This window comes from Cyprinus carpio, chromosome B16 (genome assembly GCF_018340385.1).
Source record: "Cyprinus carpio isolate SPL01 chromosome B16, ASM1834038v1, whole genome shotgun sequence".
NCBI lineage: Eukaryota > Metazoa > Chordata > Actinopteri > Cypriniformes > Cyprinidae > Cyprinus > Cyprinus carpio.
Genome location: NC_056612.1, coordinates 28,549,789 through 28,577,722, shown reverse-complemented (window position 1 = coordinate 28,577,722; position 27,934 = coordinate 28,549,789). Strand labels below are relative to the sequence as shown.

Genomic DNA, 27,934 nt, shown 5'->3' with positions numbered 1-27,934 from the left:
GTTAACGTCTCGCAGGCCCATTTAGAGAAATTACCAGTGCTCTTATGACAAAGAATGAGCATCTATTGACGTCTTTCAGTCAAACGGATGTCACTGTCACAAAAGAGCACACTATAACTGCACCTGTCTGTCCGTAGGCAAAGATGCAGGCGTTGTATCCTTGAAAGGCGTTTTCCAGTATTCCCTCCCCGGAGGCGCGAAGACGACCTCCTGACCTGCAGGACAAACACATGCAATCATCACAAACACAGCTTTAGCCGCGCAGAACCGTGCACTGCGCATAAAGCTTCGTCTGGCGCACAGCGCACCGGCAGAAGTAATGATTATGAATGTCAGGGAAAACGAATTATTAACATTTCAATCATTTGATACACTAGTGCTTTCTTTGTTAGCTCAAGACATGAAGTCGGCGACTCTGACTCGTCGTCTCTGCAGCATCAAGACATGAAGTCGGCGACTCTTCATCACGATTACATAATCTGAATTTGCGTCATTTGAAAGTAGACATTTCGTATCTTATAGATATTTTTTTTCAATCGTAAGCGAGTAATACAACAGAAGGTTTCAACGCTCCAAGTTCACGGAGACCGAGACGGCAAGAAAGCGCATCCTTTGAAAGCGTTTGCTTTCATTATTTTAAAAAAGCACCAAGTTTCGTGGTTGGTATGTGTGTGCACACAAATAAATGTAAAGTCTTTACAGATTCGAAGGATGTATTACTCCTATATGTATGAAAAATAATAAGGGGGTATTTTAAGAGCAAGTGAGTGACTGTTAGGGGGCAGCTCTACATTTCCTTGGATTTTAGTAATGTACTTAACATTTTTTTTTCTCCAGTTAGCAGGAGCGGATTATTTAAAGTAACTAAAAACAAAATAATAATAACAAAAACAAAACATTGGACATTAATTGAAAACAAAACTAAACTTAGTAAAATGAACACCAGTCAACTTTGAAGTGGAACAAAAAAGTTGCATTGAAGTGTAAGTTTGATGAAAAGGTTTTGATCCACTTCAAATGTTCACTAGTGTGTTATTAATATTAAAATATTAATATAAAATAAAATATTTACTTTTTTTGTTCAGATAGTTGCCAAGGCAACATTTCTCATTTTCATTTAAATTAGCTTCATGTACTGAAATAACTAAAATTAAAATTAAAATAATAAAAAACTATATAGACATAAAAAATAATAAAAATGACAAAAAAATAATAAATATAACAAAGAATAATAATGAAAATGAAATTAAACAGAAATATGGAAAAATAATAAAAATAACAAAAATATAAATTTTTGAAAATATATAAATTAAAAACTAATTCTAGTTTTTTTTTTTTTTTTTTTTTTTATTTTTTTTTAAAATTTTTTTTATATTATATTTTTAAAAAAAAAAATGCAGAAATTAATAGCTTTAGTTAAGAATTAAAACAATGTGGCGTGACTAGAATGAAGTGTGATTGTGCTAGCGCGTCGTGGTGGAGGTGTTGAGTGAATATTCCACTCAGTTTTCTGCATTATTTCAGAGAAAACGCTACGATTTTGTGATGTGAAATTAGCGGTATGTTCTGTGAATATTCTGTTAAGTTTTCTGTATTATTTTGTTGAAGATGTGAATCTTTCAGCTGTGTGAATGGATAGATTGAGACGGAAGTGCAGCGTTTGATAATCAGAGTTTAGTTGCACAGAAAGCCTTCAGACCGGAGATCTTTTGTTGCTGTCACAAATCATTAACCCTGTTTGAGCAACCAGTAATTGGGCGACAAGCAATTACTTTTTCCATCACAGAGAATTCATAACATTCATGTGAGTTGTTGCTAGGCAGACCAGGGTTATTATTGTTAACTAAACATTCATATTCACATATTAACTCCAATAAACAAAATTATAAGCCACCTATCAAAAATAATTATAAGCCACCTATCAACAAGACAAAAAGAATTCATATAAGGTACTGTCAGCACATAATCTACATCTATATATATATAATCTCATATAGATATTATATATATATATTATTTTATTTTTTAACAAAATAATAGCTGTAAAATCTAACTATATACAGCATCCAAAACTTTTAGCATCAAAAAAGTAAAGTGGACAAAAATGTGGAATTTCCCAACGCATCCATCATTAACTTTACTGAATGTTTTAATGAGTTTGTACGCTTCTGTACAGGCCTGTATAAACCTTATAACGGCACATCATCCTTCCTAAAAGCCTTTAATGACCGCTCTGTCTGCACGAGTCAATATAAGACTCATAAAACACCTTTATATCCGTTAGACTGTAAGAATGACAGATGAAGAAACTGTCCGTGTGAGAACATGTTCACCAGACAACTGTTCATCAGCCGTTATATCCGTTAGACTGTTATTATGATTAGAGTATGGAGAATGTCAGTACAGAAATCACAAAAACTGCTGCAATCATCACTTACATCTGATTAGATGGTTTTGATGAGTTTGATGTTTTAAATTTTTTTTTTCTGATTACAGTCTGAAGAAAAACAATTTTTATATATTATTTATAAACTATGGATTTTTAATTAGCTTTTTATATATATATATATTTTTAGTTTTCATTTTAGTTTTTGTAATTTTATGTGCTTTTGTAATTTTATTTATTTGTATTTAAATATTTCTATTTAGCTTTAACTGATTTTTATTTCAGATTTAGATTTAGTTTATTTGTATTTAAATATTTCTATTTAGCTTTAACTGATTTACATTTAGCTACTTTATTTTAATTTAAGTTTTAGTTGATTTATGTTTATTATTTTAATTGTTTTAATATTTCTATTTAGCTTTAATACTTTAATTTCAGTTTTAGTTTAAGTAATTTTGTTATGAGCTTTTGTCATTTTGTTTTTTTTTTATATTTCTACTTAGCTTTAATATATTTTTACTTCAGTTTTAGTAATTTTAGTATGTCAACTTAAACTTCTTTTATTTCCGCCAGTTGGCAACACAAACGTAAAGTTTTTCACACAATATTAATATTGTAAGAATAACTATTTAATGAGGACCGGAAAAGCATGTTTTAAGGATATAATGCTTTTTAATATTTATTATGATTTTATGTTAATTTTAGTTTTGTGTTTAATTTAGTTAAGATTTTTTTATGGTCTGATTTTTTCACTTTTTTAAAAAAATGAAAACTGTGGATTGCTAACTATTTCTTATAGTTGTCATTTTAATTTTAGTTCAAGTTTTAGTAGATTTTTTATGTGCATTTATCATTTTTTAATATATATATATATATATGTGTATATTAATAGAATTTCCAGTTCTGTATGCATCAGATGGTCAGTGCATGTTGTCTGAGACTTTACAGTTCTGTATGCATCAGATGGTCAGTGCATGTTGTCTGAGACTTTAGACTTCCAAAGTAAAAATCTGGCAGATCTTTCCATATAACAATATAATCCATAATCATGGCTCAGGTGTGACTCACCGGCGTACTTCGGGATGTTGGACTCATCCATGGACCAGAAACAGTGGTCGAAGGCGAACACCTGCAGACACACAAACACACGCATGTTAGCACACGGCATTCCGGCTTAAAAAGGAAAAAGGAAGATCTACTGTTTAACAACACACACACACACACACACACACAAACACAGAACATGATGCTGCATGTCCTGAACACACTCAGAGCACAGCAGAGCATCAGGCTCATATCAGAGCATCAGTTTATAAAGGGTTTTGTATGATTTAAAAAATATTTATTTAAATATTAGATGGAAAACTAAGACTAAATGAAGATTATAAATGTTGCAATTACTTTCAATCTTGTACAGAAATGTACACAGGAGCTCATGAAAGAAGCGCTTTAGGTTTTGAATAACTGTGTGTATATGATATATCCAAAAATGTTTGACGTGTTTGTGATATTTCGAATGCTGTGCTTCATTTTACAAGGGATGTGAGGCATTTTGTGTGTGCAATTCTTGGATTTTTGTGTAAAGTAAAAAAAAAAGAGGCAAGGTCTTGAAAATGTGTGTAAGCAGTGGAACCTTAAATAAAAAAAAAAAAAAAAAAAACTAGTGTATTGTAGTACTTGAAAACTATTCAAATATTAAAAATGAAAAAACTAAATTAAACAAAAATTAAAATGAAAAACAAAAATTCAAATAACTAATTCAAAAGATTATTAAAAACTTGAGAAGTTTATAAAAATGACTAAAACATTGTAAAAAAATAAATAAATGCACACACAAATTAGATCTTTTTAGAGTCAATATAAAATGCAAATTCACCCACTCACATTTATTATTTTATATTTTATATTTAACATTTTACAATTCCCGATGGACAAGATCTAGTGCTTTTCTCTGTTTTATCAGTACATCTCATTATGGAAGAAAAACAGATCGCAAAATGCATTTCATACTGACAAGAAGTAAACTAGATATTCACCAGCAGAACCAGTGTTATTTTAATATTATTTCTAAAATATTAGTATTTATTAATATTCTGAATTGGCATTTAAATATTTTTGTTATTTGTATTACTTAGTATTTATTAATATTCTGAATTGGCATTTTTTTTTTTTTGTTTTTTTTTTTAGTTTTTTTTTATTTTTTTTTTTTTAGTCTTAGAAATTCTAGTACTTTAAATTATTATTATTTTTTTTCAGTTAGTAGCCAATGCAACAATTTTAAGTTTTTCACCTAATATTAATATGAATGTTGTAAGAATCATTATTTCAAGATTCTTACAATTCCTATCCTCTCTTTTATCACTAAATAATAATAAATGGGTTGCAAAATGCATTGACTTTTTTACGCTTGCAACGCAAAGGTCACGGGTTCGTTTCCGAGGGAATGCACGAACTGGTCAAAAGCAAATCCTGAATGCAATGTAAGTCGCTTTGGATAAAAGCATCTGCCAAATAAAAGACTTTTTAATTCAAGACAGAATGAGATTAAATGGAGAGCAAAGGTTTGCTCAAGTCTCCTGCATCTCAGCTGTTACAAGCCTTACACGTCTCCTTCAGAGATTCAGAAGAGATCTCAACTATTTCTCAACAATCTGTACTTTCTCTTCTGCAATCACAAGTCAGAGATCTCGATGTGAACTCACACATTCCTCAAGTCAATTCTGAGCTGCTCTGCATTCGTTTTATAGCTCTAGACTCATAATGCATGACAGATATTGACTCACTTGAGTCTGTTTTCATTTCTGGTAAGAAACAAACCAAAAGCTCTGGTGTCCTGAGCTGTAAAAGAGCAGCATGAGAGCGATGCGATGCGGTTTCTCCTGAGAGACATTCTTACGGTGCTGGTGTACAGCAAGGGTCTTTGTGAGACGCCGTTAATTAGATACATAAATCTGGAGACGGAGGAATGAATTCCTGCTTTGGTGACCCGTGTTTCCTGAGCGACAGACTCATCTCACATCCCAAACAACACACAACTGTTAATGCATGAGGAAATGTGCGCCTAGTTTTGCAATAAAATATCTGAATGCTCTTAAAACAAGACACATTTCCCTGAGAGGCAGGGTTGCATAAGATATTAAGAATCAGATGTGTTTTATAGTCTCAGACTCTGTGTGTTTTATAGTCTAGTCTTGTTCCAAAATCAGTGAAATCTACCAGTGCAATTATATTCCATCATGGATCAGAGGTATAATGTCTCACCTTCACTTTGAAAATATCGGGTACTTCTAAAGAGGATCGGAAAAACATTTTTTTTTTTTTTAAAGATCTGGCGCCACTCGATTAATTATTTTGATCGTTCTATGTAATGCCCTATTATTGACTGAATTGTTCCCTTTTAAAGCCTAAATGGATGCCAAACTGGTGTTTTTTAAATTATTATTATTACATTTAAATAACTAATTTTTATTTATTGATTTTTTTATTTATTTATCTGTTTTTTATTTCTTCTTATATAGTGTTTGTGTATATATTGATATATACGTAATAATAATAATAATAATAATAATAATAATAATATGCAATTAATTTAATACAATTTTTAAATTAATGTTTTCATTTTTTTATTTAATGTTATTGATGTTTATTTATTTTATAATTTAATAATATTTATAATATTTATTTTATTTATTAATATTTTAATTAATTTTTGTATTGATCTATTTTTATTTCTTATATTGTGTTTGTGCATATATTGGTATACACGTAATAATAATAATAATAATAATAATAATAATAATAATAATATGCAATTAATTTTAGTTAATTTTTAAATTAATTAATATAACTATTTTTATTTATATTGATTTTTATTTATTTTATGATTTTATTTCTAATATTAATTTATCTATTTTAATTTCTTATCTTGGGTGCGTGCATATATATATATATATATATATATATATATATTTTTTTATTTTTATATATATATATATATATACACACACACACATAGCTTCTGAAAATTAATGGTCAGAATTAGATTTGCATTAAAAAACTACTAATAAAAATACATATATATTTAAGATTGCATAAAAGCGAGATCAATTTATATATAATTTATATATAAAATAGTATCCACTTTATTTATTTTATTATTTTTTGATTTCTTATTACCTTATGTGCGCATATGAACTGGTATAATGTTATTATTAATATCAGTATAACACACATACTGGTAAATACATGGGTGAGTATTAATGCGTCTATGCATGCATACAGTATAAATACTACTTTTTACTTTTCTTATAGAAATGAATGTTCAGCATGGAACTACATTTGAGAATAAATTTAATATGAAATTATTATATATTCAAGATTGCATGAAAACAAGTCTTACTTTCCCCTAACTTTTTAAAAACTGATCTCATTTCCATGTTGAACAGATGAAAACAGGACTGATTGTGCTGCAGAAGGAGCTGTTTTCTGTATTACTGCGTGTTGTGTCGGCGGCACTCGTGCAGCTCTGCGGTGCGACGTGTTTTATGAGCGTTGAGTTTTCTCACCGTCTCTAGAGATCACTGGGCAACAGACAGAGCTGTGTTGCTCTCATCTGTGAAATCAGACTGACCCAAATGTGCTCTGATTAAGAACAGAGAGTGAAAACGCTCAGTCTGAAACCATGACAAAGAGTTCATCAAATTAACTGCAGATACACTTTCCTCGTTTCAAGAGTAATTCTGCAATTATTTAATAATTCAGTTAGATGATTCTAAATGATCTCAGACAGTGTTGAATATAATCGTTTAAAAGTTTGGGATGTTTTTAAGGTTCTCAAGTCACAAAAGCTGCATTTGTTTGATCAAGAGTACAGTAAACAATTGTGAAATATTATTACAATTTAAAACAGCTGTTTTCTATGTGAATCTCTGTTAAAGACTGTAATTTATTTTCTGTGATGCGCAGCTGTATTTTCAGCATCATTACTCCAGTCTTCAGTGTCACATGATCTTCAGAAATCATTCTAATATGCTGAGAAACATTTCCGATTATTATAAATGTTGAAAACAGTTGTGCTGCACGATATATTTCTGTGGAAACTGATGCATTTTATTTTTCAGGATTCACAGATAGAAATAGAAAGTTCAAAAGAGCAGCGTTTATTTGAAACAGAAATCTTTTGCAACATTATAAACGTCTTTACTGACACTTTTGATCAATTTAATGCATCCTTGACTAAGAAAAGCATTCATTTATTGTATTTTTTTTAAATACATGAAAGGTTTAGGCCAATAATCATTTCTGTTTAGCCGATAAACTACATTAAGACAGATGAGAAATACTGTATCACTGACTTCTATAAATAAAGTGCGATCTCTAATAAATCTCATTTACACAGAAAGTAACCGTATTTGCATTAAAATGAATGCTGATGGCTTACTTTTAACATGCATGACAGATAAAGCGGGATTTAACAGCATTTTGGGTTTTTTGTGATTTTGAGTCGTTTTTTAATATGTGATAGGTTTTTGTGGTAAAGTTGCATGTGCATGAGTTTCTGGTCTCTCAGCATTAGTCTGCACCGCAAGCACAACTGCAGCAACAATGCAGCTTTGACTGCTGTACACTGGGCCTGTGTGTGTCTGCAGCTCTTTGTGGACGTTCACGAGATCTCAGAGGCCTGACACATTCACACAGACGCTCGCCGGAAGATGAATCTGAGCGCATGAGGAAACACTTTCATGTGAAATGCTGGAAATGCAACAGTTTAGTGAATCAAGTTTGTATATGATGCATATGTTGAGTGTTGTATTTGATGCATCAGGCTTTTATGGCTCATATAGTCTGATACAGAGAGATATACTGATATACTTTATTTTATAAAGGCTTTTATGGCTCAGTTTCATCAGGGTTATTATACACTCTTAAAAATAAAGGTGCTTCACGAACCTTTTTTGTCTAAATGCTTCCATAAAGAAGCTTTAAGAACCTTTCTGTTTCACAAAAGCTTCTTTGTGGTGAAAGAAGGTTCTTCAGATTATAAAAAGGTAAGAAAGAGATGGTTTTTGGACTGAATGGTTCTTTGTGGAACCAAAAACGGTTCTTCTGTGGCATCGCTGTGAAGCACCTTTATTTTTAAGAGTGTAGTTAACTAAAACTGAAACTAAAATTAAAACTATACAAAAAAAGTAACTAAAATAACTAAAATTATATATGTTAATAAAAAAACTAATTTTTACATTTATTTTTATTTCAGCTAGCTGATGCACTAAAATAACTAAAACTGAAATAATAATTTATTTAAAAAAATAAACCAAAATGACTAATACTAAAAATTGTACATACAAATTAAATCTGATTCAAAATATTAAATGATGCTAAAGTAACACCGAAGTAATAACATGCAATGTGCTGCAGATGCTGATATTAATATGATGAAATTCTGCTGCTTATGATGTAAATCACTGAGATCTTTATACTAGTAGCAGATACATAAAATGCTCTGAATATGAGTCTGTGCTCTATATCTGCAGTAATGTGTCTCAGTGAGATGAGATGTAAATGATCCAAACATATAATGCAGTGATTGAGAGATGAAGAAATAAAGGCTCCTCAGAAGATGTGAGATGTTCTGGAGGCTTGTGAAGATCATTCCTCCAGTGAGGAACAGTGAAAGTAAAGCTTCTGGAAACAAACGCTCCTCAAAAGATCCTGATGATCAGATTTGAGACTCTAAAACATGATTGAAGCTGAGCTGCTTCAGTCTACTTCAGCATTCAGGTGAGATGTAAAACATGCACTGGAATATCAAGTGATGCACAACCATATGGATGTAATATGACATTCGCTTAAATATTAATATGCACACAGAGATGTGAGATAAACAGAAGGTAACCTTCGTCTTACCTTCGGCTGTTTCCTGAGCGTAGAGAGACGACGGCAGCACATCAGGACAGGAGAGAGTTCCCAAAAAAAGAACAAAAGACAGAGTCAACAGACAATAAATGACTCTCAAGGAAACTATAAACTACTGTTTAAATGCTTGGGGTCAGTAAAAATGTTGTTTTTAAATTAAATTAATACTTATTCTTCAAGGATGCATTAAATTGATCAAAAGTATCAGTAAAGACGTTGCAAAAGATCTCAAATAGCCTTAATGCTGCTCTTTTGAACTTTCTGTTCATCTGTGAATCCTGAAAAATAAAATGTAACACAGTTTCCACAAAAATATTGTGCAGCACAACTGTTTTTTACATTGATTATTATTAGAAATGTTTCTCAATCAGCAAATCAGCATTTTAGAATGATTTCTGAAGATCATGTGACACTGAAGACTGGAGTAATGATGCTGAAAATACAGCTGCGCATCACAGAAATAAATTACAGTTTAACACATATTCACATAAGCAACAGTTTTTTAAAATTACAGTAATATAAAAAAAGAAAAATTTCAGTTTTTACTGTATTTTTCATCAAATAAATGCAGCCTTGGTGAGCAGAAAAGACTTCTTTTAAAAACGACAAAAACTGCAACCCCAAACTTGTTCATCAAATAATCAATTACCAACTAAAATAAATGTAATTTTCCATAATTTCATTCACAAATGTGTAAGATAACTCCGCAATCTTTGCTTCTGAAAAACATCATGTGTGATAATACAGCAATTAAAATATTTAATATTTAATATCACGCGGATCTCAAGACTTCACACACAAACCTCAAAAACATCGACAGTCAACCAATATCATAAAAAGATGAGCTTATACCATCACAACAAATCAAACATGACAAAAATAAAACAAAACAACATAAATACAGTCAGCAAACAACAATCCTATCATTTCAATGCCGTAAGCTCTTTTTAAATGGTCTTACGGTGTGAAACATTAATTTTCAAAAGCCAAAATAATCCAAGTAGATAAAATCTGCATGCATAATATTGTCAAACACCCAGTCACTTTTTAATATTGTTTGTTGCACATAAAAAAGTAAGATACTGTATTAAAACTGGCATGTAACCAGCTCTTTCATGATTGCGTGACACTGCTCCTTTCTTGACTCGATTAACGCAGGTCTTTAGTGTCTCCTTGCATTACGCTGCTGTTCACTGAGCTGTTCACTGGTATTTCCTGACTGATCAGCCTGTGAATGCACTCGTAAAGCACACAGATTTAGGCCTGAATGTCGCAACAGATCTGCTGTGTAAACTTCAGGCAAGCCTGTGGACTTTACAGCTCCCAAACCTTCCTCCCTCTTCTAAATGCAATGAGAACTGGGGGGAAATGCATGCAACTTTCTTGCACGCATGAAACACTTGCACAAAAAAAGAGTGCATGAATGTAAACATAGCTAAAAGCATTGCTGCATTAGAATTGTTGCATGCATCAAGAATCTTACAAGAAAATAAGATTTTGGCCTTTACTTAGCTCACTAGTTTTGGAAGGGATCGCTAGTATTACCAACAAGAGACTAAAATACTCCTCCGGTCACCACAAATGTTATCCCAAAAAAATCTCTCACATTACTTTCCCATGCATGTTCGATTTGATTTCTAAATATAAAAACCAAAAGAAGAGATCAGATCTTTACAAAAGTAAATTCTGAGCAAACACATGAGGTCAGTCTTAAAGAAGTGTTGTTTTATTTAAGCATTAATATACTATCATTTCATTTTTATATTTTTGTTTTCTTTAATGTTTTTGTTAATTTTATTGCTAAAAATGTTTTTAAATATTTAATGTTTAAAAAAGCTACATTTGTGATAACTTGCTTTTAGATTTAGTTTTCTTTCATTTTTTTGTTAATTTATTTATATATTTTCTGTTTCTCTAATTTTTAACAAGTTTTTGTTTGAAAATGTTTAATTTTGTTTTAAAAAAGGTTTCAGTTAACTTATTTTTATATTTAGTTTTGTTAAAAATGTTTTGTTTAATTTTGTTTTAAAAAAGGTTTCAGTTAACTTATTAAAATGTTTCGTTCCCATTTTTTTTGTTTTCAGTGATTTTAATTTGTCAAAAATGCTTTCTAATGTATTAGTTGTTATGAATTTGTGTTTAAACAGCAATCATTGACTCAAGTGAAATATATCATTATTTTATATTATTTTCAGTTTTTCAATTAAAATAATGTATTATTTCTTCAAAATCACATTATTTATTAATCATTTAAAATTATTATTTTCTCAAAGTATTGTTCATAAAATTGAACTGTAATATTAAATTTTGTTTTGCACAAAGACAATGATATAGGGAAAAAAAAAAATCCTGATATCATATTTTGTTTATTTTTTTTGTATTTGATATTGATTTCTTATTTTAATAATTTAATTAATATTTATTATTGATTATTGTCATTTATCATTTTTTTTTGTTAATGATATTATATTCTGTTCTGATATTTTAATTTAAAATTATTAAATTTTGGTGGTCAATATAGTACTTTATTCTCATCTCTTCCGTGTACTGTTTGAGCGCGTTCACAATACTGCCAGTTTTAATCCGGTTCGCGAACGATCATCTGCGACTCGATGTTATTATCTTGTGGTCACCAGTTCAACCAAATAACTGATTCATGAAACGGTTCGCGTCCTACAATAAGTATGTAAATCCACAGATTTGACTTAAGCTGTTAACTTGTTTTTAATGGGTGTGGCTGACACTTCCTCTCGAGGGGTTCAAATAAACCAATATCCCGGAGTAATTCCATTTACTCAAACAGTACACTGACTGAACCGAGCCAGATAACAAACGAAACGAACTTGACTCGTTCTCGAAGTCAAGAACCGGGTTGCATAGGTTTTCGGTGATCACCGGTAGTGAGTGAAATGTTCTTTATTCCGCGACCCGGTTTCTTTCAAAGAGTTCGATCAATAAACTGGTTGAAGAAACGGTTCACCCAGTTCTTTTGCGCTCAACGTAATGACTTCATTGCGAATGACTGCCCTTGATTCAAAGCTCATAACATTAGCACAGAATCAGTTTCAGAAATCAATCACAAAAGAACCAGTTCGGTTCAGACGGCCTGTGTTCAGTCTGCTTCAGCTGCGCTAGTATCATCAGCTCCCCTCGGTTCTCGCAACCGGACGCGTCCGACAGAAACGGTTCTTGACTCGGAGAACGAGTCAATGTTTCGTTCGTTATCTGGCTCGGTCATCAGTTCAGTCAGTGTACTGTTTGAGTAAATGAATTACTCCGGGATATTGGTTTATTTTGACTCAGAGGGAGTGTCAGCCACATTAAAAAAGCTAACAGCTTAACTCATTTGTGGATTAATGCTTATGAACGAATCGTTAAAAAACGATCAGTTCATGGTGAACTGGTCAAGAAGATCCGGTTACATCGCTGAATTCGTTCCCGAACCGGTAAACTGCAGTATTGTGAACGCGCTCATAACAGACCCGGGAGATAAGTCAATGCTGAATAAAGTCGTAGTTTTTGCTATTTTTGGACCAAAATGTATTTTCGATGCTTCAAAAAATTCTAACGGACCCATCTGATGTCACATGGACTACTTTGAAGATTTTTTTATTACCTTTCTGGACGGGGACAGTATACCGTACATACATTCTCAATGGAGGGACTGAAAGCTCTCGGACTAAAACTAAATATCTTAACTGTGTTCGAAAGATGAAACGGAGGTCTTACGGGTTTGGAACGACTGAGGGTGAGTCATTAATGACATAATTTTAATATTTGGGTGAACTAACCCTTTAAGCTTAAATTTCAGAATACACTTAGTCACTGATTACACACATTAAAACATTTTTAAATATTTTAGATTTTTAAAAAAGCTTTTCAAATGCTTATCTTAAAATACATGATTAATGTCAGAGCATGCTTATCCAGTAAACTAATGTATGCATTTGGTATTATCAAAACCAATAAATTGCAATTCCTCTATTGCATTACCATACTCTTTTATCCAAAACAACTTACATTGCATTCAAATGTTGCATTCGATCAGTTCATGCATTGCTTGGCAATCAAACCCATAATCTTGGCATTGCATGCACTATAATCTACTGTTTGAGCTTCAGATATAAGGGCATGCACACATCAGAACACAGTAAAGTCAACTCAGGGCTGCAGTGAAAGCATGAGCTTAGACAACACTCATGACTAACTAGAAGATCCAGAATGATTCCACAGACTTCACATGCTCTGCACTGATTTTGTGGGAGAAACTACTCACATACGACACACAGAGCTGGAACAGTGAAAAAGATTTAACCATTTATAACATGTGCCTTTAGCGTGTGCACACTGACACAGAAAGCTGAGCAGATCTTCTGGCACTTCATATATATATAAAATGATTCTTTCAAGGTGAACATTTCTTACATAAACATTCTGAGAGCAAGAGAATTACACAATCACAGAAACATCTGGAGTAAATAGCAGACTAGATTCACTCAACGCTTACTGGAGTGGAAAGGAGAGGAATATTTTCAGGAGGTTCCCTCCATCAGGAGTCAGATTAATGAGAAGTGGGTCAGTTCACGATCCAGTCGACTGAATCATCACCCAGCAGACCACAGAATCAGAAGAGAGCGATCTTCATGTCCTGACCTGTTCTTACTACTGCACAGATCTCACCGGTCACACAACAAACATCCAGATCAGTGTAGTGCACAGATGACTCTCCTCAGTTACAGCTCTGAATCAACCTCTCGCTGAATTAATCGGAGCAGATCTTAACTTGTTAATGTGTGATATATTGTATTTAAAGGGACAGTTCACCCAAAAAATAAAAATGTGCTGTTCATTTACTCACCCTCAGGTCATCTAAGATGAGTTTATTTCTTCAGCAGAACAGTAAAGAAGATTTTTAGCTGAAACCGTGGTACTTGGTGATTCGGAAAATGCAAGTCAATGGCTGCCGGCACTTTAAGAGTCAAAAAAACACATCAGGCAACACAAAATTAATACAAGTGACTCCTGATGATATATTGAGGTCTTATGAAGCGCAAATGATCGGTCTGTGCAAGAAACTATACATTATTTAAGATATTATTACTTGTAATACAGAGCCTTAGACAAATGGTCCTGGAGTGATGTTCGGTTCACGAACGAATCATTCTTTTGAACCGGTTCACCAAATTGGACTGAATCATCTGAAACAGTTCTCGGCTCGAGGAGCACAAATCTACAATTTACTCAACCAAAACTCACTTTCAGACGTCAGGAGAGTCTGTCAGACACCTGAAAGTGAGTTTTGATTGAATAACTTAAAGATTTGTGCTCCTCGAGCCGAGAACTGTTTCAGATGATTCAATCTGATTTGGTGAATCAAAATAGTGGCGTATCTGATTCTGAATCTGAGGCTCTGGATTACAGGTGATCATGCTGTAAATAATGTTCAGTTTCTTGCACAGACCGATCGTTTCGCTTTATAAGACCTCGATATATCATCAGGAGTCACTTGTAATAATTTTGTGTTGCCTGATGTGTTTTTTTGACTCTCAAAAGTGCCGGCAGCCATTGACTTGCATTTTCTGAATCAGCGATGATCACGGTTTCAGCTAAAACTCTTCTCTACTGTTCTACTGAAGAAAAAAGTCACCTACATCTTCGATGACCTGAGGGTGAGAAAATTAACAGCATTTTCATTTTTGGGTGAACTGTCCCTTTAAGGCTCCTGAAAACGACTTGTTCGCAATCAAAACCAGAATCTTAAAATTCCTTCCAATCCCCGTCCCTGACTCTCTCACTCCTGCAGCCAAACATACACAAAGACAGAAGAATGAATCCGCTTCAGACTCGCAGCAGATGCCGAACCTGCAGGAAATCACACACAAACGTTTGAAATGTTCAAGAATTCAAACTTTCGGAACGTTCCAAAAAAGAAACGCCTGCAACAATGTTTCCAGCCGCGACTGACAGAACGTTCGTCACTTTGGAAACGGACCAGAAAATATATAAATGTCGCAACATCAAATTTATGTTGCTTTCCAGCACTGACTAAAATCTCTGAGATGAATTATTGGTTGTTTACTGAGAAACTGCATGCAAACCAAATCCACGCTGGTATGGAAACCATATGTTTCGCACTCTATTTTTATTCATCAGTGCAAAGGAGAGGACATGACATAACCCACATCAGGAAGGAAGAAACTTGCCCTTCCCATTGAGCAATCAGTCTCACAGCTCAAACAAAGCTAAACTACAGCGTCCCGCCCAACGCTTCTAAAGAAATGAATACTTTTATTCATCAAGGATGCATTAAATGGATCAAAAGTTTCAAAAGTTTTCTTGTGGCAGCACACCAGTTTTCAACATTGATAATAATCAGAAATGTTTCTTGAGCGGCAAATCATCATATTAGAATGATTTCTGAAGATCATGTGACACTGAAGACTGGAGTAATGATGCTGAAAATACAGCTGCACATCACAGAAATAAATTACAGTTTAACAGATATTCACATAGAAAACAGCTGTTTGAAATTGTAATAATATTTAAAATTTTTACTGTATGTTTGATCAAATAAATGCAGACTTGTTGAGCAGAAATCTCACCGACCCAAAACTTTTGAATGGTAGTGAACTTCTCAGTATTTACCAACAAAAAACTACTTCATTTGCCATAATTTCACAGATAGATAGATATAGTTCTGCTGCTGTATAATATAGCGTTTACCATGAGTTGTGAATAAACATCACTGTTCATGTCACTAATAGGATGATTTCATACTACAGCTTTAGGCTTTGACCTGAGTTTATTTCGTTTGTGAGAAAGCGGTTTATATCTAGTACTCATGCACAGTACAATCCAAATAGTGCAGAGGAATCACCGTCAGCTGCTCCAGTTCATCACACCGACTCATTCAGCAACAGTGAGTCAGATGGGATGGAAGAACTGTCGCAGCAGATGTTTTCATAACCTCCTGAAATCATGAAACATAACGAGGGCGTCTGCTATTGAAGATGATCGTATGAGAGCGCTGCTGGACTCTGGCAGCCGCTGTCACTGAGCAACATCAACATTAAAATCATCACAATCACTCGCCAAAGCTCCGAAACACACAACTGAGATCCAAGCTCCTCACAAAACCAACCCTAGAGAGCTGCTTTGCTGCCTACATAGGCAACTACGTTTAAAGACAACTGAAACGACACTCTACACTCTTCGAGGGTTCCATGAAGAGCCTTTAACATCCACTCAATCTTTCCATTCAACAAAAGGTCCTATATAGTGGAAAAAATGGTTCTTTAGATCATTAAAATGTTTTTCAAAATTTCAAAACTGAAAGGTTTTTGAAGAACCAAAATGTTCTACTATTGCATCACTTTTAAGTTAAAACCATTATTTTGATCATAATAATGCTGATCAATATCGCATGCAAATGAAAAACTCCACTTTCTGTTTTTGTTTGCTTGTTTGTTTATTAATAATAAAAAATAATAATAAAAATCTTCGGCACACAAATTATGTCAATAATGTTTTTCTAGAAATGAATGCTTTCTTAACAAAAAATATTTGTCACAAACAATTTGTGTCATTAATGTTTATCAAAAAAATGCATGTTTTCTTAATACATTTTTTTAGCATAAAATTATGTCAGTAATGTTTTTCTAGAAATTAATGCTTTCTCAATAATAAAAAAAAATGTTTGGTACAGAAAAATTATGTCAATAATGTTTTTCTAGTAATTAATGTTTTCTTAAAAAATATTTTGTGTCAATGTTTTCCAAAAAAAAAAATGTTTTCTTAATACATTTTTTAGCACAAAATGTTTTCTATATCTAAAAAAAAATTTTGTGTCATTCAATATTGTTTTTTAGAAATTAATTTTGGCAAAAAAAAAAAAAACAAAAAAAGGGAAAAAACCTAACCTAAAAAAATATGCTTTTTTTATTCTTTTAGTTACCAATAATAACCCTGGTTTCCATGCAAATGAAAAACTCCACTTTCTGTTTTTGTTTGCTTGTTTGTTTATTACTAATAAAAATATTAAAATCATTGGTACAAAAATTATGTCTCAATTATTTTTTTTTTTGGAATTATTGTTTTTTTTGTGATAAGATATATTTTGGGTATATTTTTTTTTTTTTATGTTTTCCAAAAAAAAATATGTTTTCTTAATACATTTTTTAGCACAAAATTATGTCAATAATGTTTTTCTAGAAATTAATGTTTTCTCAAAAAAAAAAAAATATTTGGCACAAACATTTTTTGTCAATGTTTTCCAAGAAATTAATGTTTTCTTAATAATTTTTGTGCTAGCACAAATTGATGTCAATAATGTTTTTCTATGTTCTTCTTTTTTTAGTTTTCTCAATAAAAAAAAAAAAATGTTTGGTACGGAAAAATTGTCAATATTTTTTTTTTTTTTTAGAAATTAATGTTTTGGCAAAAAAAAAAAAAAAAAAAAAAAAAAACAGGGCAAAAAACAGGAAAAACAAAAACTAAACTAAAATAAAATGTTTTTTTATGTTTTTAGTTACCAATAATAACCCTGGTTTCACAGAGTGTTTATGAATTTAAAAGAGTGACAAATGCATTAAACAAGTGAATTAATTCCCTTAAAAAAAAAAAAAATCAGTGACAACAGTTTATAAAATTTAACAAAACCTGGTGCCTCTGCTGAAAGCAGTTGGTAATGTGTCTCTGGTCCCTAATATTACTTTGTTCAGAAACTGCTTTCAACCAATGCACTTGAGGAGTGACTCCTGTTTTACAAATTCACACGGATCGGGACTCTAGCGGACTCACTTCCACATTTAAATGTGTTCATCACTGAAGCTCTGAGGCTCTGCAGTGTGTACGTGGCTGAGTTTTCACACACAGTACACTAGAAAACACGCAGAGACAAAAGGATGCATTCCAGAGGTTGACCAGCGAAGCCTGCATTGTCTTTGAGGAGAAAAACACAGACCAGTCTGAATGATAAACAGAGGCTCAGCGCTCTTGTTTTATGACACATTTCAATCATCGCTCGCTCTTATGAATTACAAGGAAACAGAGGCTTTAGTCAGGAATTCAGGTTAAACCAGCAGCTTATTGTTTTTAATAAAACTGCAAGATAATAAAAGCCAACGTTCAAAAAATTATTCAGCCCAGTGTTATTTTAGTATTATTTACTGTATATACTATTATAGTTATTATTAACAGTTTGAATTACCTCTTATTTCTATATTTTCAGTTTATGTGCTTTTGTCATTTTTATTATTTTTAAACAATACTATTATTTAGAATTTATTTCAGTTTTAGTTTAGTTCCAGTTCATTTCAGTACTTAAACTTGATTTTATATTTTCAGTTTTAATTTTAGTTTTTAGTAATACTGTTATGTGTATAGTTTATTTGTTTTTATTTCAGTTTTAATTAAGTGTGAGACCAAAACTTATTTTTATATTTTCACTTTTCATTTTAATTTTAGTTTCATTCTTTTATATTGTTATGTGCTTTTGTCATTTTATTAGTTTTTTTTTTGTTTTGTTTACAAAATATTCCTTTTTTTTTCAGTTTTAGTTTATTTTTATTTTAGTATTTCAACTTAAACTTGTTTATTTTTATATTTTCAGTTTTCATTTTTATTTATTTAAAAATCAGTAGTATTTTTTATCCTTTTGCCACTTTTTTCAGTTCTTCAAAACACTATTATTTAATTTGAATTTCAGTTAATTTTTGTGCTTTAACAAACTCATTTCAGTTATTTGCACAGGCCACGTTAAATTTTAAGAAGCTTTACTTCCAATATTTGTTTTATTTTAACTTTATTTCAATTAACAAAAATTATTTTGAATTGAAAACAACAACAACTGAGTTCCAGGTATTAACCGAAGACGTTTACATGGGAAGTTGGAGCATTAATGACAACAGATGCAATGTGTTATTACACATCACTGATACGTGCACAAACATGCTTTAGCCGCAAATATCCCATCATCCTCTGCAGCGCTCAGATACCGTCACTCCCCCGAGGCAAAGGAAATGACTTTACATGTGATTGAATGCGAGAGATAAGATGAAAATTACAAGGTTACGAGTTTCAGCAGGAATTATCAGATGAAAACACACTCTCACTCATCAGCACGTTACACTAAGAAGAGGCGGCATACAGGAAGTAGAGCTGGGAAACCAAGAGGGAAAACTTAACTACTTCCTCTATCCTGCGATCATGGCAGCCAAACCCAATCTCCAATGATATTTCAATGGATTCATGCTCTGAGAAGTCAATGATTCACCACACAATACACACTGCAGTCGAAATAAACTCTGTTCGTCCTCAATGCAAGTCAAGTCACATCTATTTCTACAGCACTTTATACAATACAGTTAGTTTCAAAGCAGCTTCAACTGTGCAGATTTCTCTCCTGGTTCAGACCAGAACACTTCTTCACTGGAGGAAGTGTTATTATGGATTTGAGTTAAAAATGTCTTAATGCTGGATTTGTTTCAGCTCCTGTAAATAAAGCGTCCACTAGAAGAGCACTGGGGTATTCCCAGGTATTTCAACACTACACCCTCGGGTCCTACGTCTTTTCTCTGTCACCATCTCTCCCTCTTCGAATACTTTCACAGATTCATGTTTCAGACTTCAAGAGGCTCAAAGAATGGAAACTTGACTCCAAAAATGCCCTGAAGTCACGTCTCAGCGCGGTTATCAAATGAGTTCAATGCAAACATCTCGTGAGAGCTTAAAAAGACTATTAATCCTGGTGGGATTTGCGTGAACTAAAAAGAAGTTCACTGCAAATCTAGCTTCTTTTTTGCACCAAAAAAGGCAATTTTACGCAACAAAAAAATGCATTATATGCTTTCAATGCAACCACTGAAAAGACAAGCTTTTAATTCACTGACATCCACTTGTAAATCTAAACTAGAAGGCATTACTGCAGATTCAGCCCACACAACACGTCACTTAAGAGCTCAAAGGTCTAATCGGCTTCATGCCCTGTAGGTTTTTTCGGGTGCTGCTGACATATAAAGCATGAAATATGACATGCATCACCCTGAACAGGTGCCATACGACCGCAGGGGAAAGTCTGGGGTTTTCTACACTGATGTAATCACAGTCTGGGAGGAATAACGTTCTGCTGGATCGCAGACCAGCTTTATTACCGCACTTAAATAGAATAATTAACTCGAGTGATTTACAGTAAGCAAACTACAGAGAGCAGCTGAGAATATTAAAAACATTCTGTATGCGTAAGTATTAATGCACTGTAAAAAACAAACAAAAAAACAAAAAAACAATTGTGTAGTTTTTACAAAATAGTTTTGGCAGCTGTGGTTGCCAGAATAATTTTGTGAAAAATACAGGAAAACTGTAAACACATTTACAGCCCAAAACTGTAATTTACAAACAAGAAAATTTGAATGTAAACCAGTAAACTCAATAATGCACACCGTTTTGTACCTTTAACATACTGACGACCACCATAATAATGCATGTGGTAAAAGAGAAAGCCATGTGAAGAATCGAAGCTCATCGCAAGTAGCTTCGCCACAAACAGAAGTATATATTAATATACAGAAAGTGCACATTCAAGCAAACACAAAAACAATATCATGGTGACACACATGATACCTAATAATGCAATAAACTTTCATTAAACAACAGAAGATGTAACAAAGCCCAAATGTACAAAACTGAAAACAAAAACCTATTAAAAAACATAATAATTTAAACAAAATACTTTCAAATGTGGAGCATCACGCAGGGAATTCTGGGAATATCAGTTTACAGTTTTTGAGTTTTAGATTACTTCCAAAAACTACATTTTACTGTACAATTACATGAAATGTCTGGTTAGACCTTTTACAGTTTTTCCCTGTATATAGTACGTACGGAAGAGGATTAGGGCCAAGCAATAATAAAACCATCTCGAGATTAAAGTCATACTTAACAGATTAAACTCGTTAAATTTTCGAAAATAACAATCTTGAGAATAAACCATAAAATTTTGAGAATAAACGTTGTTTTTCAAGAACAAAATTCGTTAAATTTCAAGAAAAAAAGTCGACTATTTTTTGAGAAGTAAAACTCATTTAATTTCGAGAAACAAGTCGATAATGTTTCGAGAAAAAATTCGAAATGAAATGTAGAGAATAACGCATTCGATTCAGTGTTCATTGCATAGCCTATATCTTTCAGGTAACAAAGAAAACTAAATCAACTTAGCTAATTATGACACAATAATAATTAGCACACGAACTTTAAAGAGAATTTTGCAAGCATAGGTCTTTTTTAGAAAGAAAAAATTCAAAGTAGGTTTACTCGCTTTGTGTCCAAAATGAAATTACAGGTTTATCGCTGGCTTCACCAAAATGCACTCTGGCACTATGATAAATTAAAACCGTACGGCATTGCCATTGCATGGCGTGTAATGTAATGAGTTTAATTCTCAAATTGTATTTCACTTTTTTCTCGAAATTTAACGAGTTTAATCTCGCAATATAATGACTTTAATCTCGAGATGGTTTTATTTTTTTTATTATTGCTTGGCCCTAATCCTCTTCCGTAAGTACGGGAACTTACTGTTAACCTATTAACAGTTTTTTTTTCCGTAACGTTTTTACAAAATTCTACATTTAAAATTCCACTTATTTTTTACAGTGTGGGTCTCGTTTAAGAAACACAATATGTAAATTATTCTTAGGTACATAGTTGCATTTATGCAACACCTAATATCACTGTAAAAATGATTTTTCAAAGTGTTAACTAAAGATTACAGTTTATTTTACAAGAAAATAGTATTTTCTCATAATTGTATTTTATAATTCATTTTATTTATTCAATGTTTCTTTCATTTTATTTTTATTTATTTTTGTTGTTTACTATACTAACTTCTGAGAGAAAATAGTTTTATCACCAAATTTATTTCAGTGTATGAATAAAAATTGTTTGTTAAAGATGTAAATAGTTTTACAAGAAAATACCATTTCAGTCTTCCTTCTTCAAAATTTTATGTTTAATTCAATGTGTTACTCACCGTTTCGTTATAATTATTTGTAAACATTTACTAGTTATTATCATAGTAAACTTTTTCACCAATCATTTTTTCTTTTCTTTTTTTTTTGTACAGTAGTGTTAAAAGTTATTTTTTGGAGATGTAAATTACAAGAAAATTTTATTTCAGTCTCACTACTTCAGAATTTCACATTTAATTCAACCGGTTCCTTGCCGTTTCTTTAATTATTTGTGAATTTTTACTAGCAACTTCTGAGTGAAAATTGTAAATCCAAAACCATTTTTTGTGACAATTTACACAAGAACAATTTAATAAATTATATATTAAAAATGTATTAAATTGTTCTCATCTGACATAATATTACTAAACATTTTATTGCATACTTATTAATGATTTTTAAGGATCTGAGACGCCAATTCAATGTCAACAACAACAAACTGACATGTTTTTTCCTCCCTTTTAAGTGTTGTTATCCCAAATATGCAAGATTATTTAGTTAATTGTATTGTTTGCATTTATCATCATTTGTTTTATGATGTTTTTGTTTCATGATGTTAGTTATGCATCACATGTTTTGGAATTTGCATAATTGCATTGACTTGTGTATAGTTCTGGGTAAATAAAAATATGTGCTTTAAAAAAAAGTTAATGGCAGCAGTGCAACTAATGCTTGACTACAAATGGAAACGTGCTGACTAATGGACTGGAGCTGAAATATGGACTTTTAATTACCTACATTTGAGTTAATCGTTGCATGAATAGGGCCAGGGATACTTGAACTAACACTTTCATCGCATGGAAACACCTCTATTTATGATCCATGGAAGAAAGAAAGTTTGGAGCAGCATGAGCAGATGATGACAAAACATTCTTTTTTGGCGAACAAAAGCCTGAATATAAATATTTTTTGTTTTTTGTGTAAAGGGTTTCTGTATTTTTTCAGATTTGTGATTCCTTGCTTCCTCAAACTGCGTGAAATTGAACATAAGCGTTTCCTTTTCCAGCTTCATCAAGGCTCTGATTGTTTTCCATTTCACATCCCGAGTGTAAGACGAGATGATGCTTACCTGACCATGCAGACGTGACGCATGCTGGACTGCATTAAACCATCTGCTATCATTCTTGCAGATTGTCTCACCTTGAGGCAAGTTCAGGAGATCATGAGATCCAATAGCTTGTGATCCAAAGCCCTCGGGTCAATGCAACAGCAAATCACTTACTGAAGGAAATGCAAACTACGACACTAAACTTGACTAAATGAGCAATGCAATGCAAATAAATGGTGCTGCATTACAGTGCATGCAACTAACAGCCAGGTTTACTAAACGGGACAAATTAGCATCAGATCGCAATCATATAAAAGCGCAAATGGGAGTGGAAAGTGCTACTGAGAATGCACAAATTAGATAATTTCCATAACGACCAACACAATCCACCAGCAGCCAAATGAACGCAGAGTCGATGATACTCAGGTGCATTTAACCTACTAACAACAAAGGCACTAAATAGGTTACATTTTCGATTGCAAACCTCAGTAAATCAAATATTCTCCTCTCATAAATTTTGCATGTGAAAGCGAAACTTTTACAAATGCATATGCAAAAGATCAGCCTCAAAATTAACTGTTTTCATTGCTAATGTCTCATCGTGTGTCTTCAGTAAATCCTGACCTTTTTTTTAACGCCAAAAAAATTTGATTTGCAAGCTGTTAGTAAATATGAAGCGTGACTAAAAGTAGTCTATAAATGCAATATTATATAATATATTATATATATTTTTATGGTAAACAACTGATTCAAACACAGTAAAGTGTGATTTATGAAGCTGAGACTGCATTCATGTGGTAGTTTAAATACTTAATAAACAGCCAATCTAAGGATGGAGATTTGCAGAGATTATAAGCAATCAAATTAAGCTCAGATTCCATGTGAACCTGATTCTGTAATAACCAACATTCGACGTGGCTTTAGTATGTCACATGTCTGTAGGTGTTAAATGAACATCACACCAGTGAAACATTTCATGCATACTTCAGTTCACAAACCCGAAGATCATATTCTCATCACTGCTTAAACTACGTGTGCTATTTAGCATTAAACCACCAGATTCAAAACAAAACTAATGACTTGTGCTGACTAATTAAAAAATCACTTACAGCGGTGGAAGAGAAAAGTGGACCGCACTGACTGGTTATATTTACACTGTTTTGATTCATGTTAGTTATTCTGAGGACATAAAGCCAAGCCTTAAGCACCTGCCTTGTTCTGCTATCACAAATCATATACTGTAAGCGCATTTGTCCATAATTTAATTTGAATTAGTGACAGAACACGAAAATGAAAAGACAAAATTGCATCAGCCGATAATCATGACTGATTTGCTAATTAACAGAAGCACTGCTCTCGCTTCTATCAGCTCTAAACGTTAACAGCTTAATATTTTTTTTTTTGTAAACTAATTTTTACACATGCACATACATACAGTATATATATATATACTGTAAATATTGTATATATGCAGTTTTACAGTAGATATACATATTATAGCACTGCATATGCATATATTAAACTCAAGTACAGTGTCTACTCTTTCAAATAACTTTTGTGAAAATAAAATGTCAAAATATGTGTGAAAAAAATGTTCAGCGTAACAAATATGTTCATGTAAAAATTAAACATACTTATTCAAATATATAAAAGAAAAAAAAAGTGTTCATACTCAATTTTATTGTAATTTAAACAATTAAAACTTCTTACTGACGAATGGGGTTTTACGAGTAAGTAGTGTTTTTTATTTGTTTTATTTTAATTTAAATTTTTTGATATTGTTAATGATGGTTTTTTTATGTCATCTAATGATTCTTGGTTTAATATACGCCTGTTAAGGTTTTTTGTTATATTTTTATTGTATTTTTTGTTATAGAACCATTTACACTGAGTGAGATTTTAGTGAGCGTCTTCTGTAAACCATGGTAAAAAAAGACAAGAATTAAAAACAGAAAAATGTCTTAATCCGCTGCATGTTGCTTCAAACTTTCTATGGTTTTCATTTTTACATGTATCATAAATAGAGGTGTGGTATTTTTCCATGGAATGAAAGTGCTACTCCAAGTATTCCTGGCTTTATGTATGCATTAATTCAAATATGTGACCCTGGAGCACAAAACCAGTCATAAGGGTCTTTATCCATCAGCTGAAAGCTGAATAAATAATATTTCCATTGATGTGTGGTTTGTTAGGATCTGACAATATTTGTCTGAGATACAACTATTTGAAAATCTGGAATCTGAGGCTGCAATAAAATCTAAATATTGAGAAAATCATCTTTAAAGTTGTTCAAATGAAGTTCTTAGCAATGCATATTACTAATCAAAAATTAAGTTTTCATGCATTTACGGTAGGAAATTTACAAAATATCTTCATGGAACATGATCTTTACTTAATATCCTAATGATTTCTGGCATAAAAGAAAAACCGATAATTTTGACCCATACAATGTATTATTGGCTACTGCTACAAATATCCATGTGCTACTTAAGACTGCTTTTGTGCTCAGTGTAACATATGCATGTCGATGTCTGAGCTGCTCCACTAGTCAGCAAATATATGTCTCTGCACTCTCTAGTTATCAGTGTCGCATAAGAGCATACATTGGCACAATGTCATCTACAGTACAGTCTCTCGAACTTCAGCAGTGCTGCAAACATGAGGCCCGTCCAGGAATGTCACGCCCAGAACGGGCCCCGCTCTCACTTGGGCTACTCTCGCATGAACACAACCCCGAGCAGAGTTTCTGTGAGCATGCATTTGACCGCCGAGGGCCATCGAACTCCTCTGTGCACGCTCCTGCCCTGTTTAAAATCTCAGCAAAAACACATGCAGCCAGCTTTCACCTATAACGAGGAGAAACACGGCTCAAACATGTCACTTCAATAAAAAAAGCACATTTAATGTTCAAAAGCATGCAGTGATTGTATGACTGTACCTGCTTTCTCCTTTTGCATTGGAGGGCGGAGGGTGAAGAATAGTCTGGTTTTCTTCCATCTCAACCACGCATTTTGTTTTGAGCTCAATCTCTGCAAGCCAAAAGTTGTTAAAACTCGACTAAAAGTTCGATTTTTGTGGGAAAAAAAACAAAGTCTGAAATGCATTGAAACGCAACACTTCATGTGAATATGCAACAACCATACCTGAGCTACAGCAACTTATGACCAGCAAAAAAACACATATTAATGCTCGGTTTTACTTTTTAAACCGTCTCTTACCTCTCCTGTTCATTGGTCGGACTCGAACCGCTACTTTTACCTTCGTATCCGACATTTTTATACAATCTGAAGGCTTTAAAGTGAAGGAGAAAGCCGCTAGCTGCTCCGCACGGCTAGCAGAATAATAACATCAAACTCCCCGCAAAGTCTCCCACAGAAGCGTCTGAGGTGCTTGTACCCTGCTAAAACACTCCAACAGTCCATACCCGAGCGGAAAGAGCCGTGAATATTAATCCAGATGAGACTTGTGTTGTGTTAGAGTTCAGTGTGTGTGTTTATAAAGGATCCTCCGCCGCGGAGAGAGCAGCTCCAGCAGCATCCAGACCGCCATCTTCCGCCGACTGACCCCAAAAACACACACAAATGTGCAGTGTGCATGAATATGCATGAAAGAAATGAGTTTAAAAGAGAGCAGATGGGCCACAGCGACCTGTCTAACTCCTACACGGAGATATAAAATGATCGGTCATGTTAGAAGAAGAGGAGAAACAGCCTTTCATTGTGTCTCAAAGCAATAAACTTATGCTCGTTACCTTCTGTTTAGCACTTGATGTAAAATAAATGTTTCTTCTGTACTTGCATGTGTTGATCTCTCCATTCGAAAAAGTACTGGCATGCAAAAACATCTAAATTAAAACTTTTAATCAAAAATATGATTTAATATGAATGACTCCATAAATAAAAGTCAGCTTTAAGTGTCAGATTGCTTCTAAAGGTACTGTTTAATCAGTTTTACACTTGAAACTGTATTATGTTATTGACATTATGAGAATTGCCAAATTTAATAAAATAAACAAATTACAGAAGCAGCATCTTTAAAGAAAATTAAGACAACTGATGTGTAATTACATAAATATTAAATGCAAATAAAAAAAATAGATATGCCTCTTATATATTTTTTACTGATGTGTAATTACATAAATATTAAATGCAAATGAAAAACTATATATATATAAATGCATGCATATAAAATATATAATATATATATACACACACATAATCGATATTTGCACCACACACACACACACACATCTATTTGCAATAAATTTGCACTGTACTTTATATATTTTTGTATCATTTTATATTATATAATTTTAGCCCAATTTATTAAATGAGTTTTTTGTTTTTCAGTTTGGTATTTGTATTATTGTGTTTACAGTGTAATATTGAGGTAATGATTATTCAGTTTACACTGTACTATGGTATTGACAGTAAATAAAAACATCAATTAACATCTATTTGTGATAACATTTGCATTTTATTGTACTTAATATATTTTTAACAATATTGTTTTTTGTTTTTATTGGCAATATATAAAATTTACATTTACATCTATTTGTAATGACATTTGCACTATATTTTTTAA

At 32.4% G+C, this 27,934-nt stretch overlaps 1 protein-coding gene across 2 annotated transcripts; it reads right to left on the bottom strand.

Annotated features, from left to right (window-relative positions):
- LOC109053971 (kinesin-like protein KIF13A) lies at positions 1-26,999 on the bottom strand. Of its 2 annotated transcripts, XM_042741793.1 has the most exons (5): positions 26,569-26,999; positions 26,289-26,379; positions 9,293-9,305; positions 3,455-3,515; positions 12-215 (listed from the first exon to the last, which is right to left on the bottom strand). In XM_042741793.1, the coding sequence occupies exons 1-5, from the start codon at positions 26,621-26,623 to the stop codon at positions 112-114; spliced, it is 324 nt and encodes a 107-aa protein (XP_042597727.1). In that variant the 5' UTR covers positions 26,624-26,999; the 3' UTR covers positions 12-111. The 2 variants fall into 2 exon arrangements, with proteins under 2 accessions (XP_042597728.1, XP_042597727.1); XM_042741794.1 differs by lacking the exons at positions 26,289-26,379; positions 26,569-26,999 and adding an exon at positions 23,372-24,924 and having other exon boundaries at positions 1-215.
- Between the last annotated feature and the right edge of the window lie 935 nt (positions 27,000-27,934).

Bases quoted from the DNA above. Each gene is read 5' to 3' on its own strand.
- LOC109053971 (XM_042741793.1), bottom strand. From the start codon at position 26,623: ATGTCGGATACGAAGGTAAAAGTAGCGGTTCGAGTCCGACCAATGAAC. The intron at 26,380-26,568 runs GTAAGAGACGGT...TTTGGCTTGCAG, and splicing joins CCGACCAATGAACAGGAGAG to AGATTGAGCTCAAAACAAAA. The intron at 216-3,454 runs GTGAGTCACACC...TTTGTCCTGCAG, and splicing joins CAACATCCCGAAGTACGCCG to GTCAGGAGGTCGTCTTCGCG.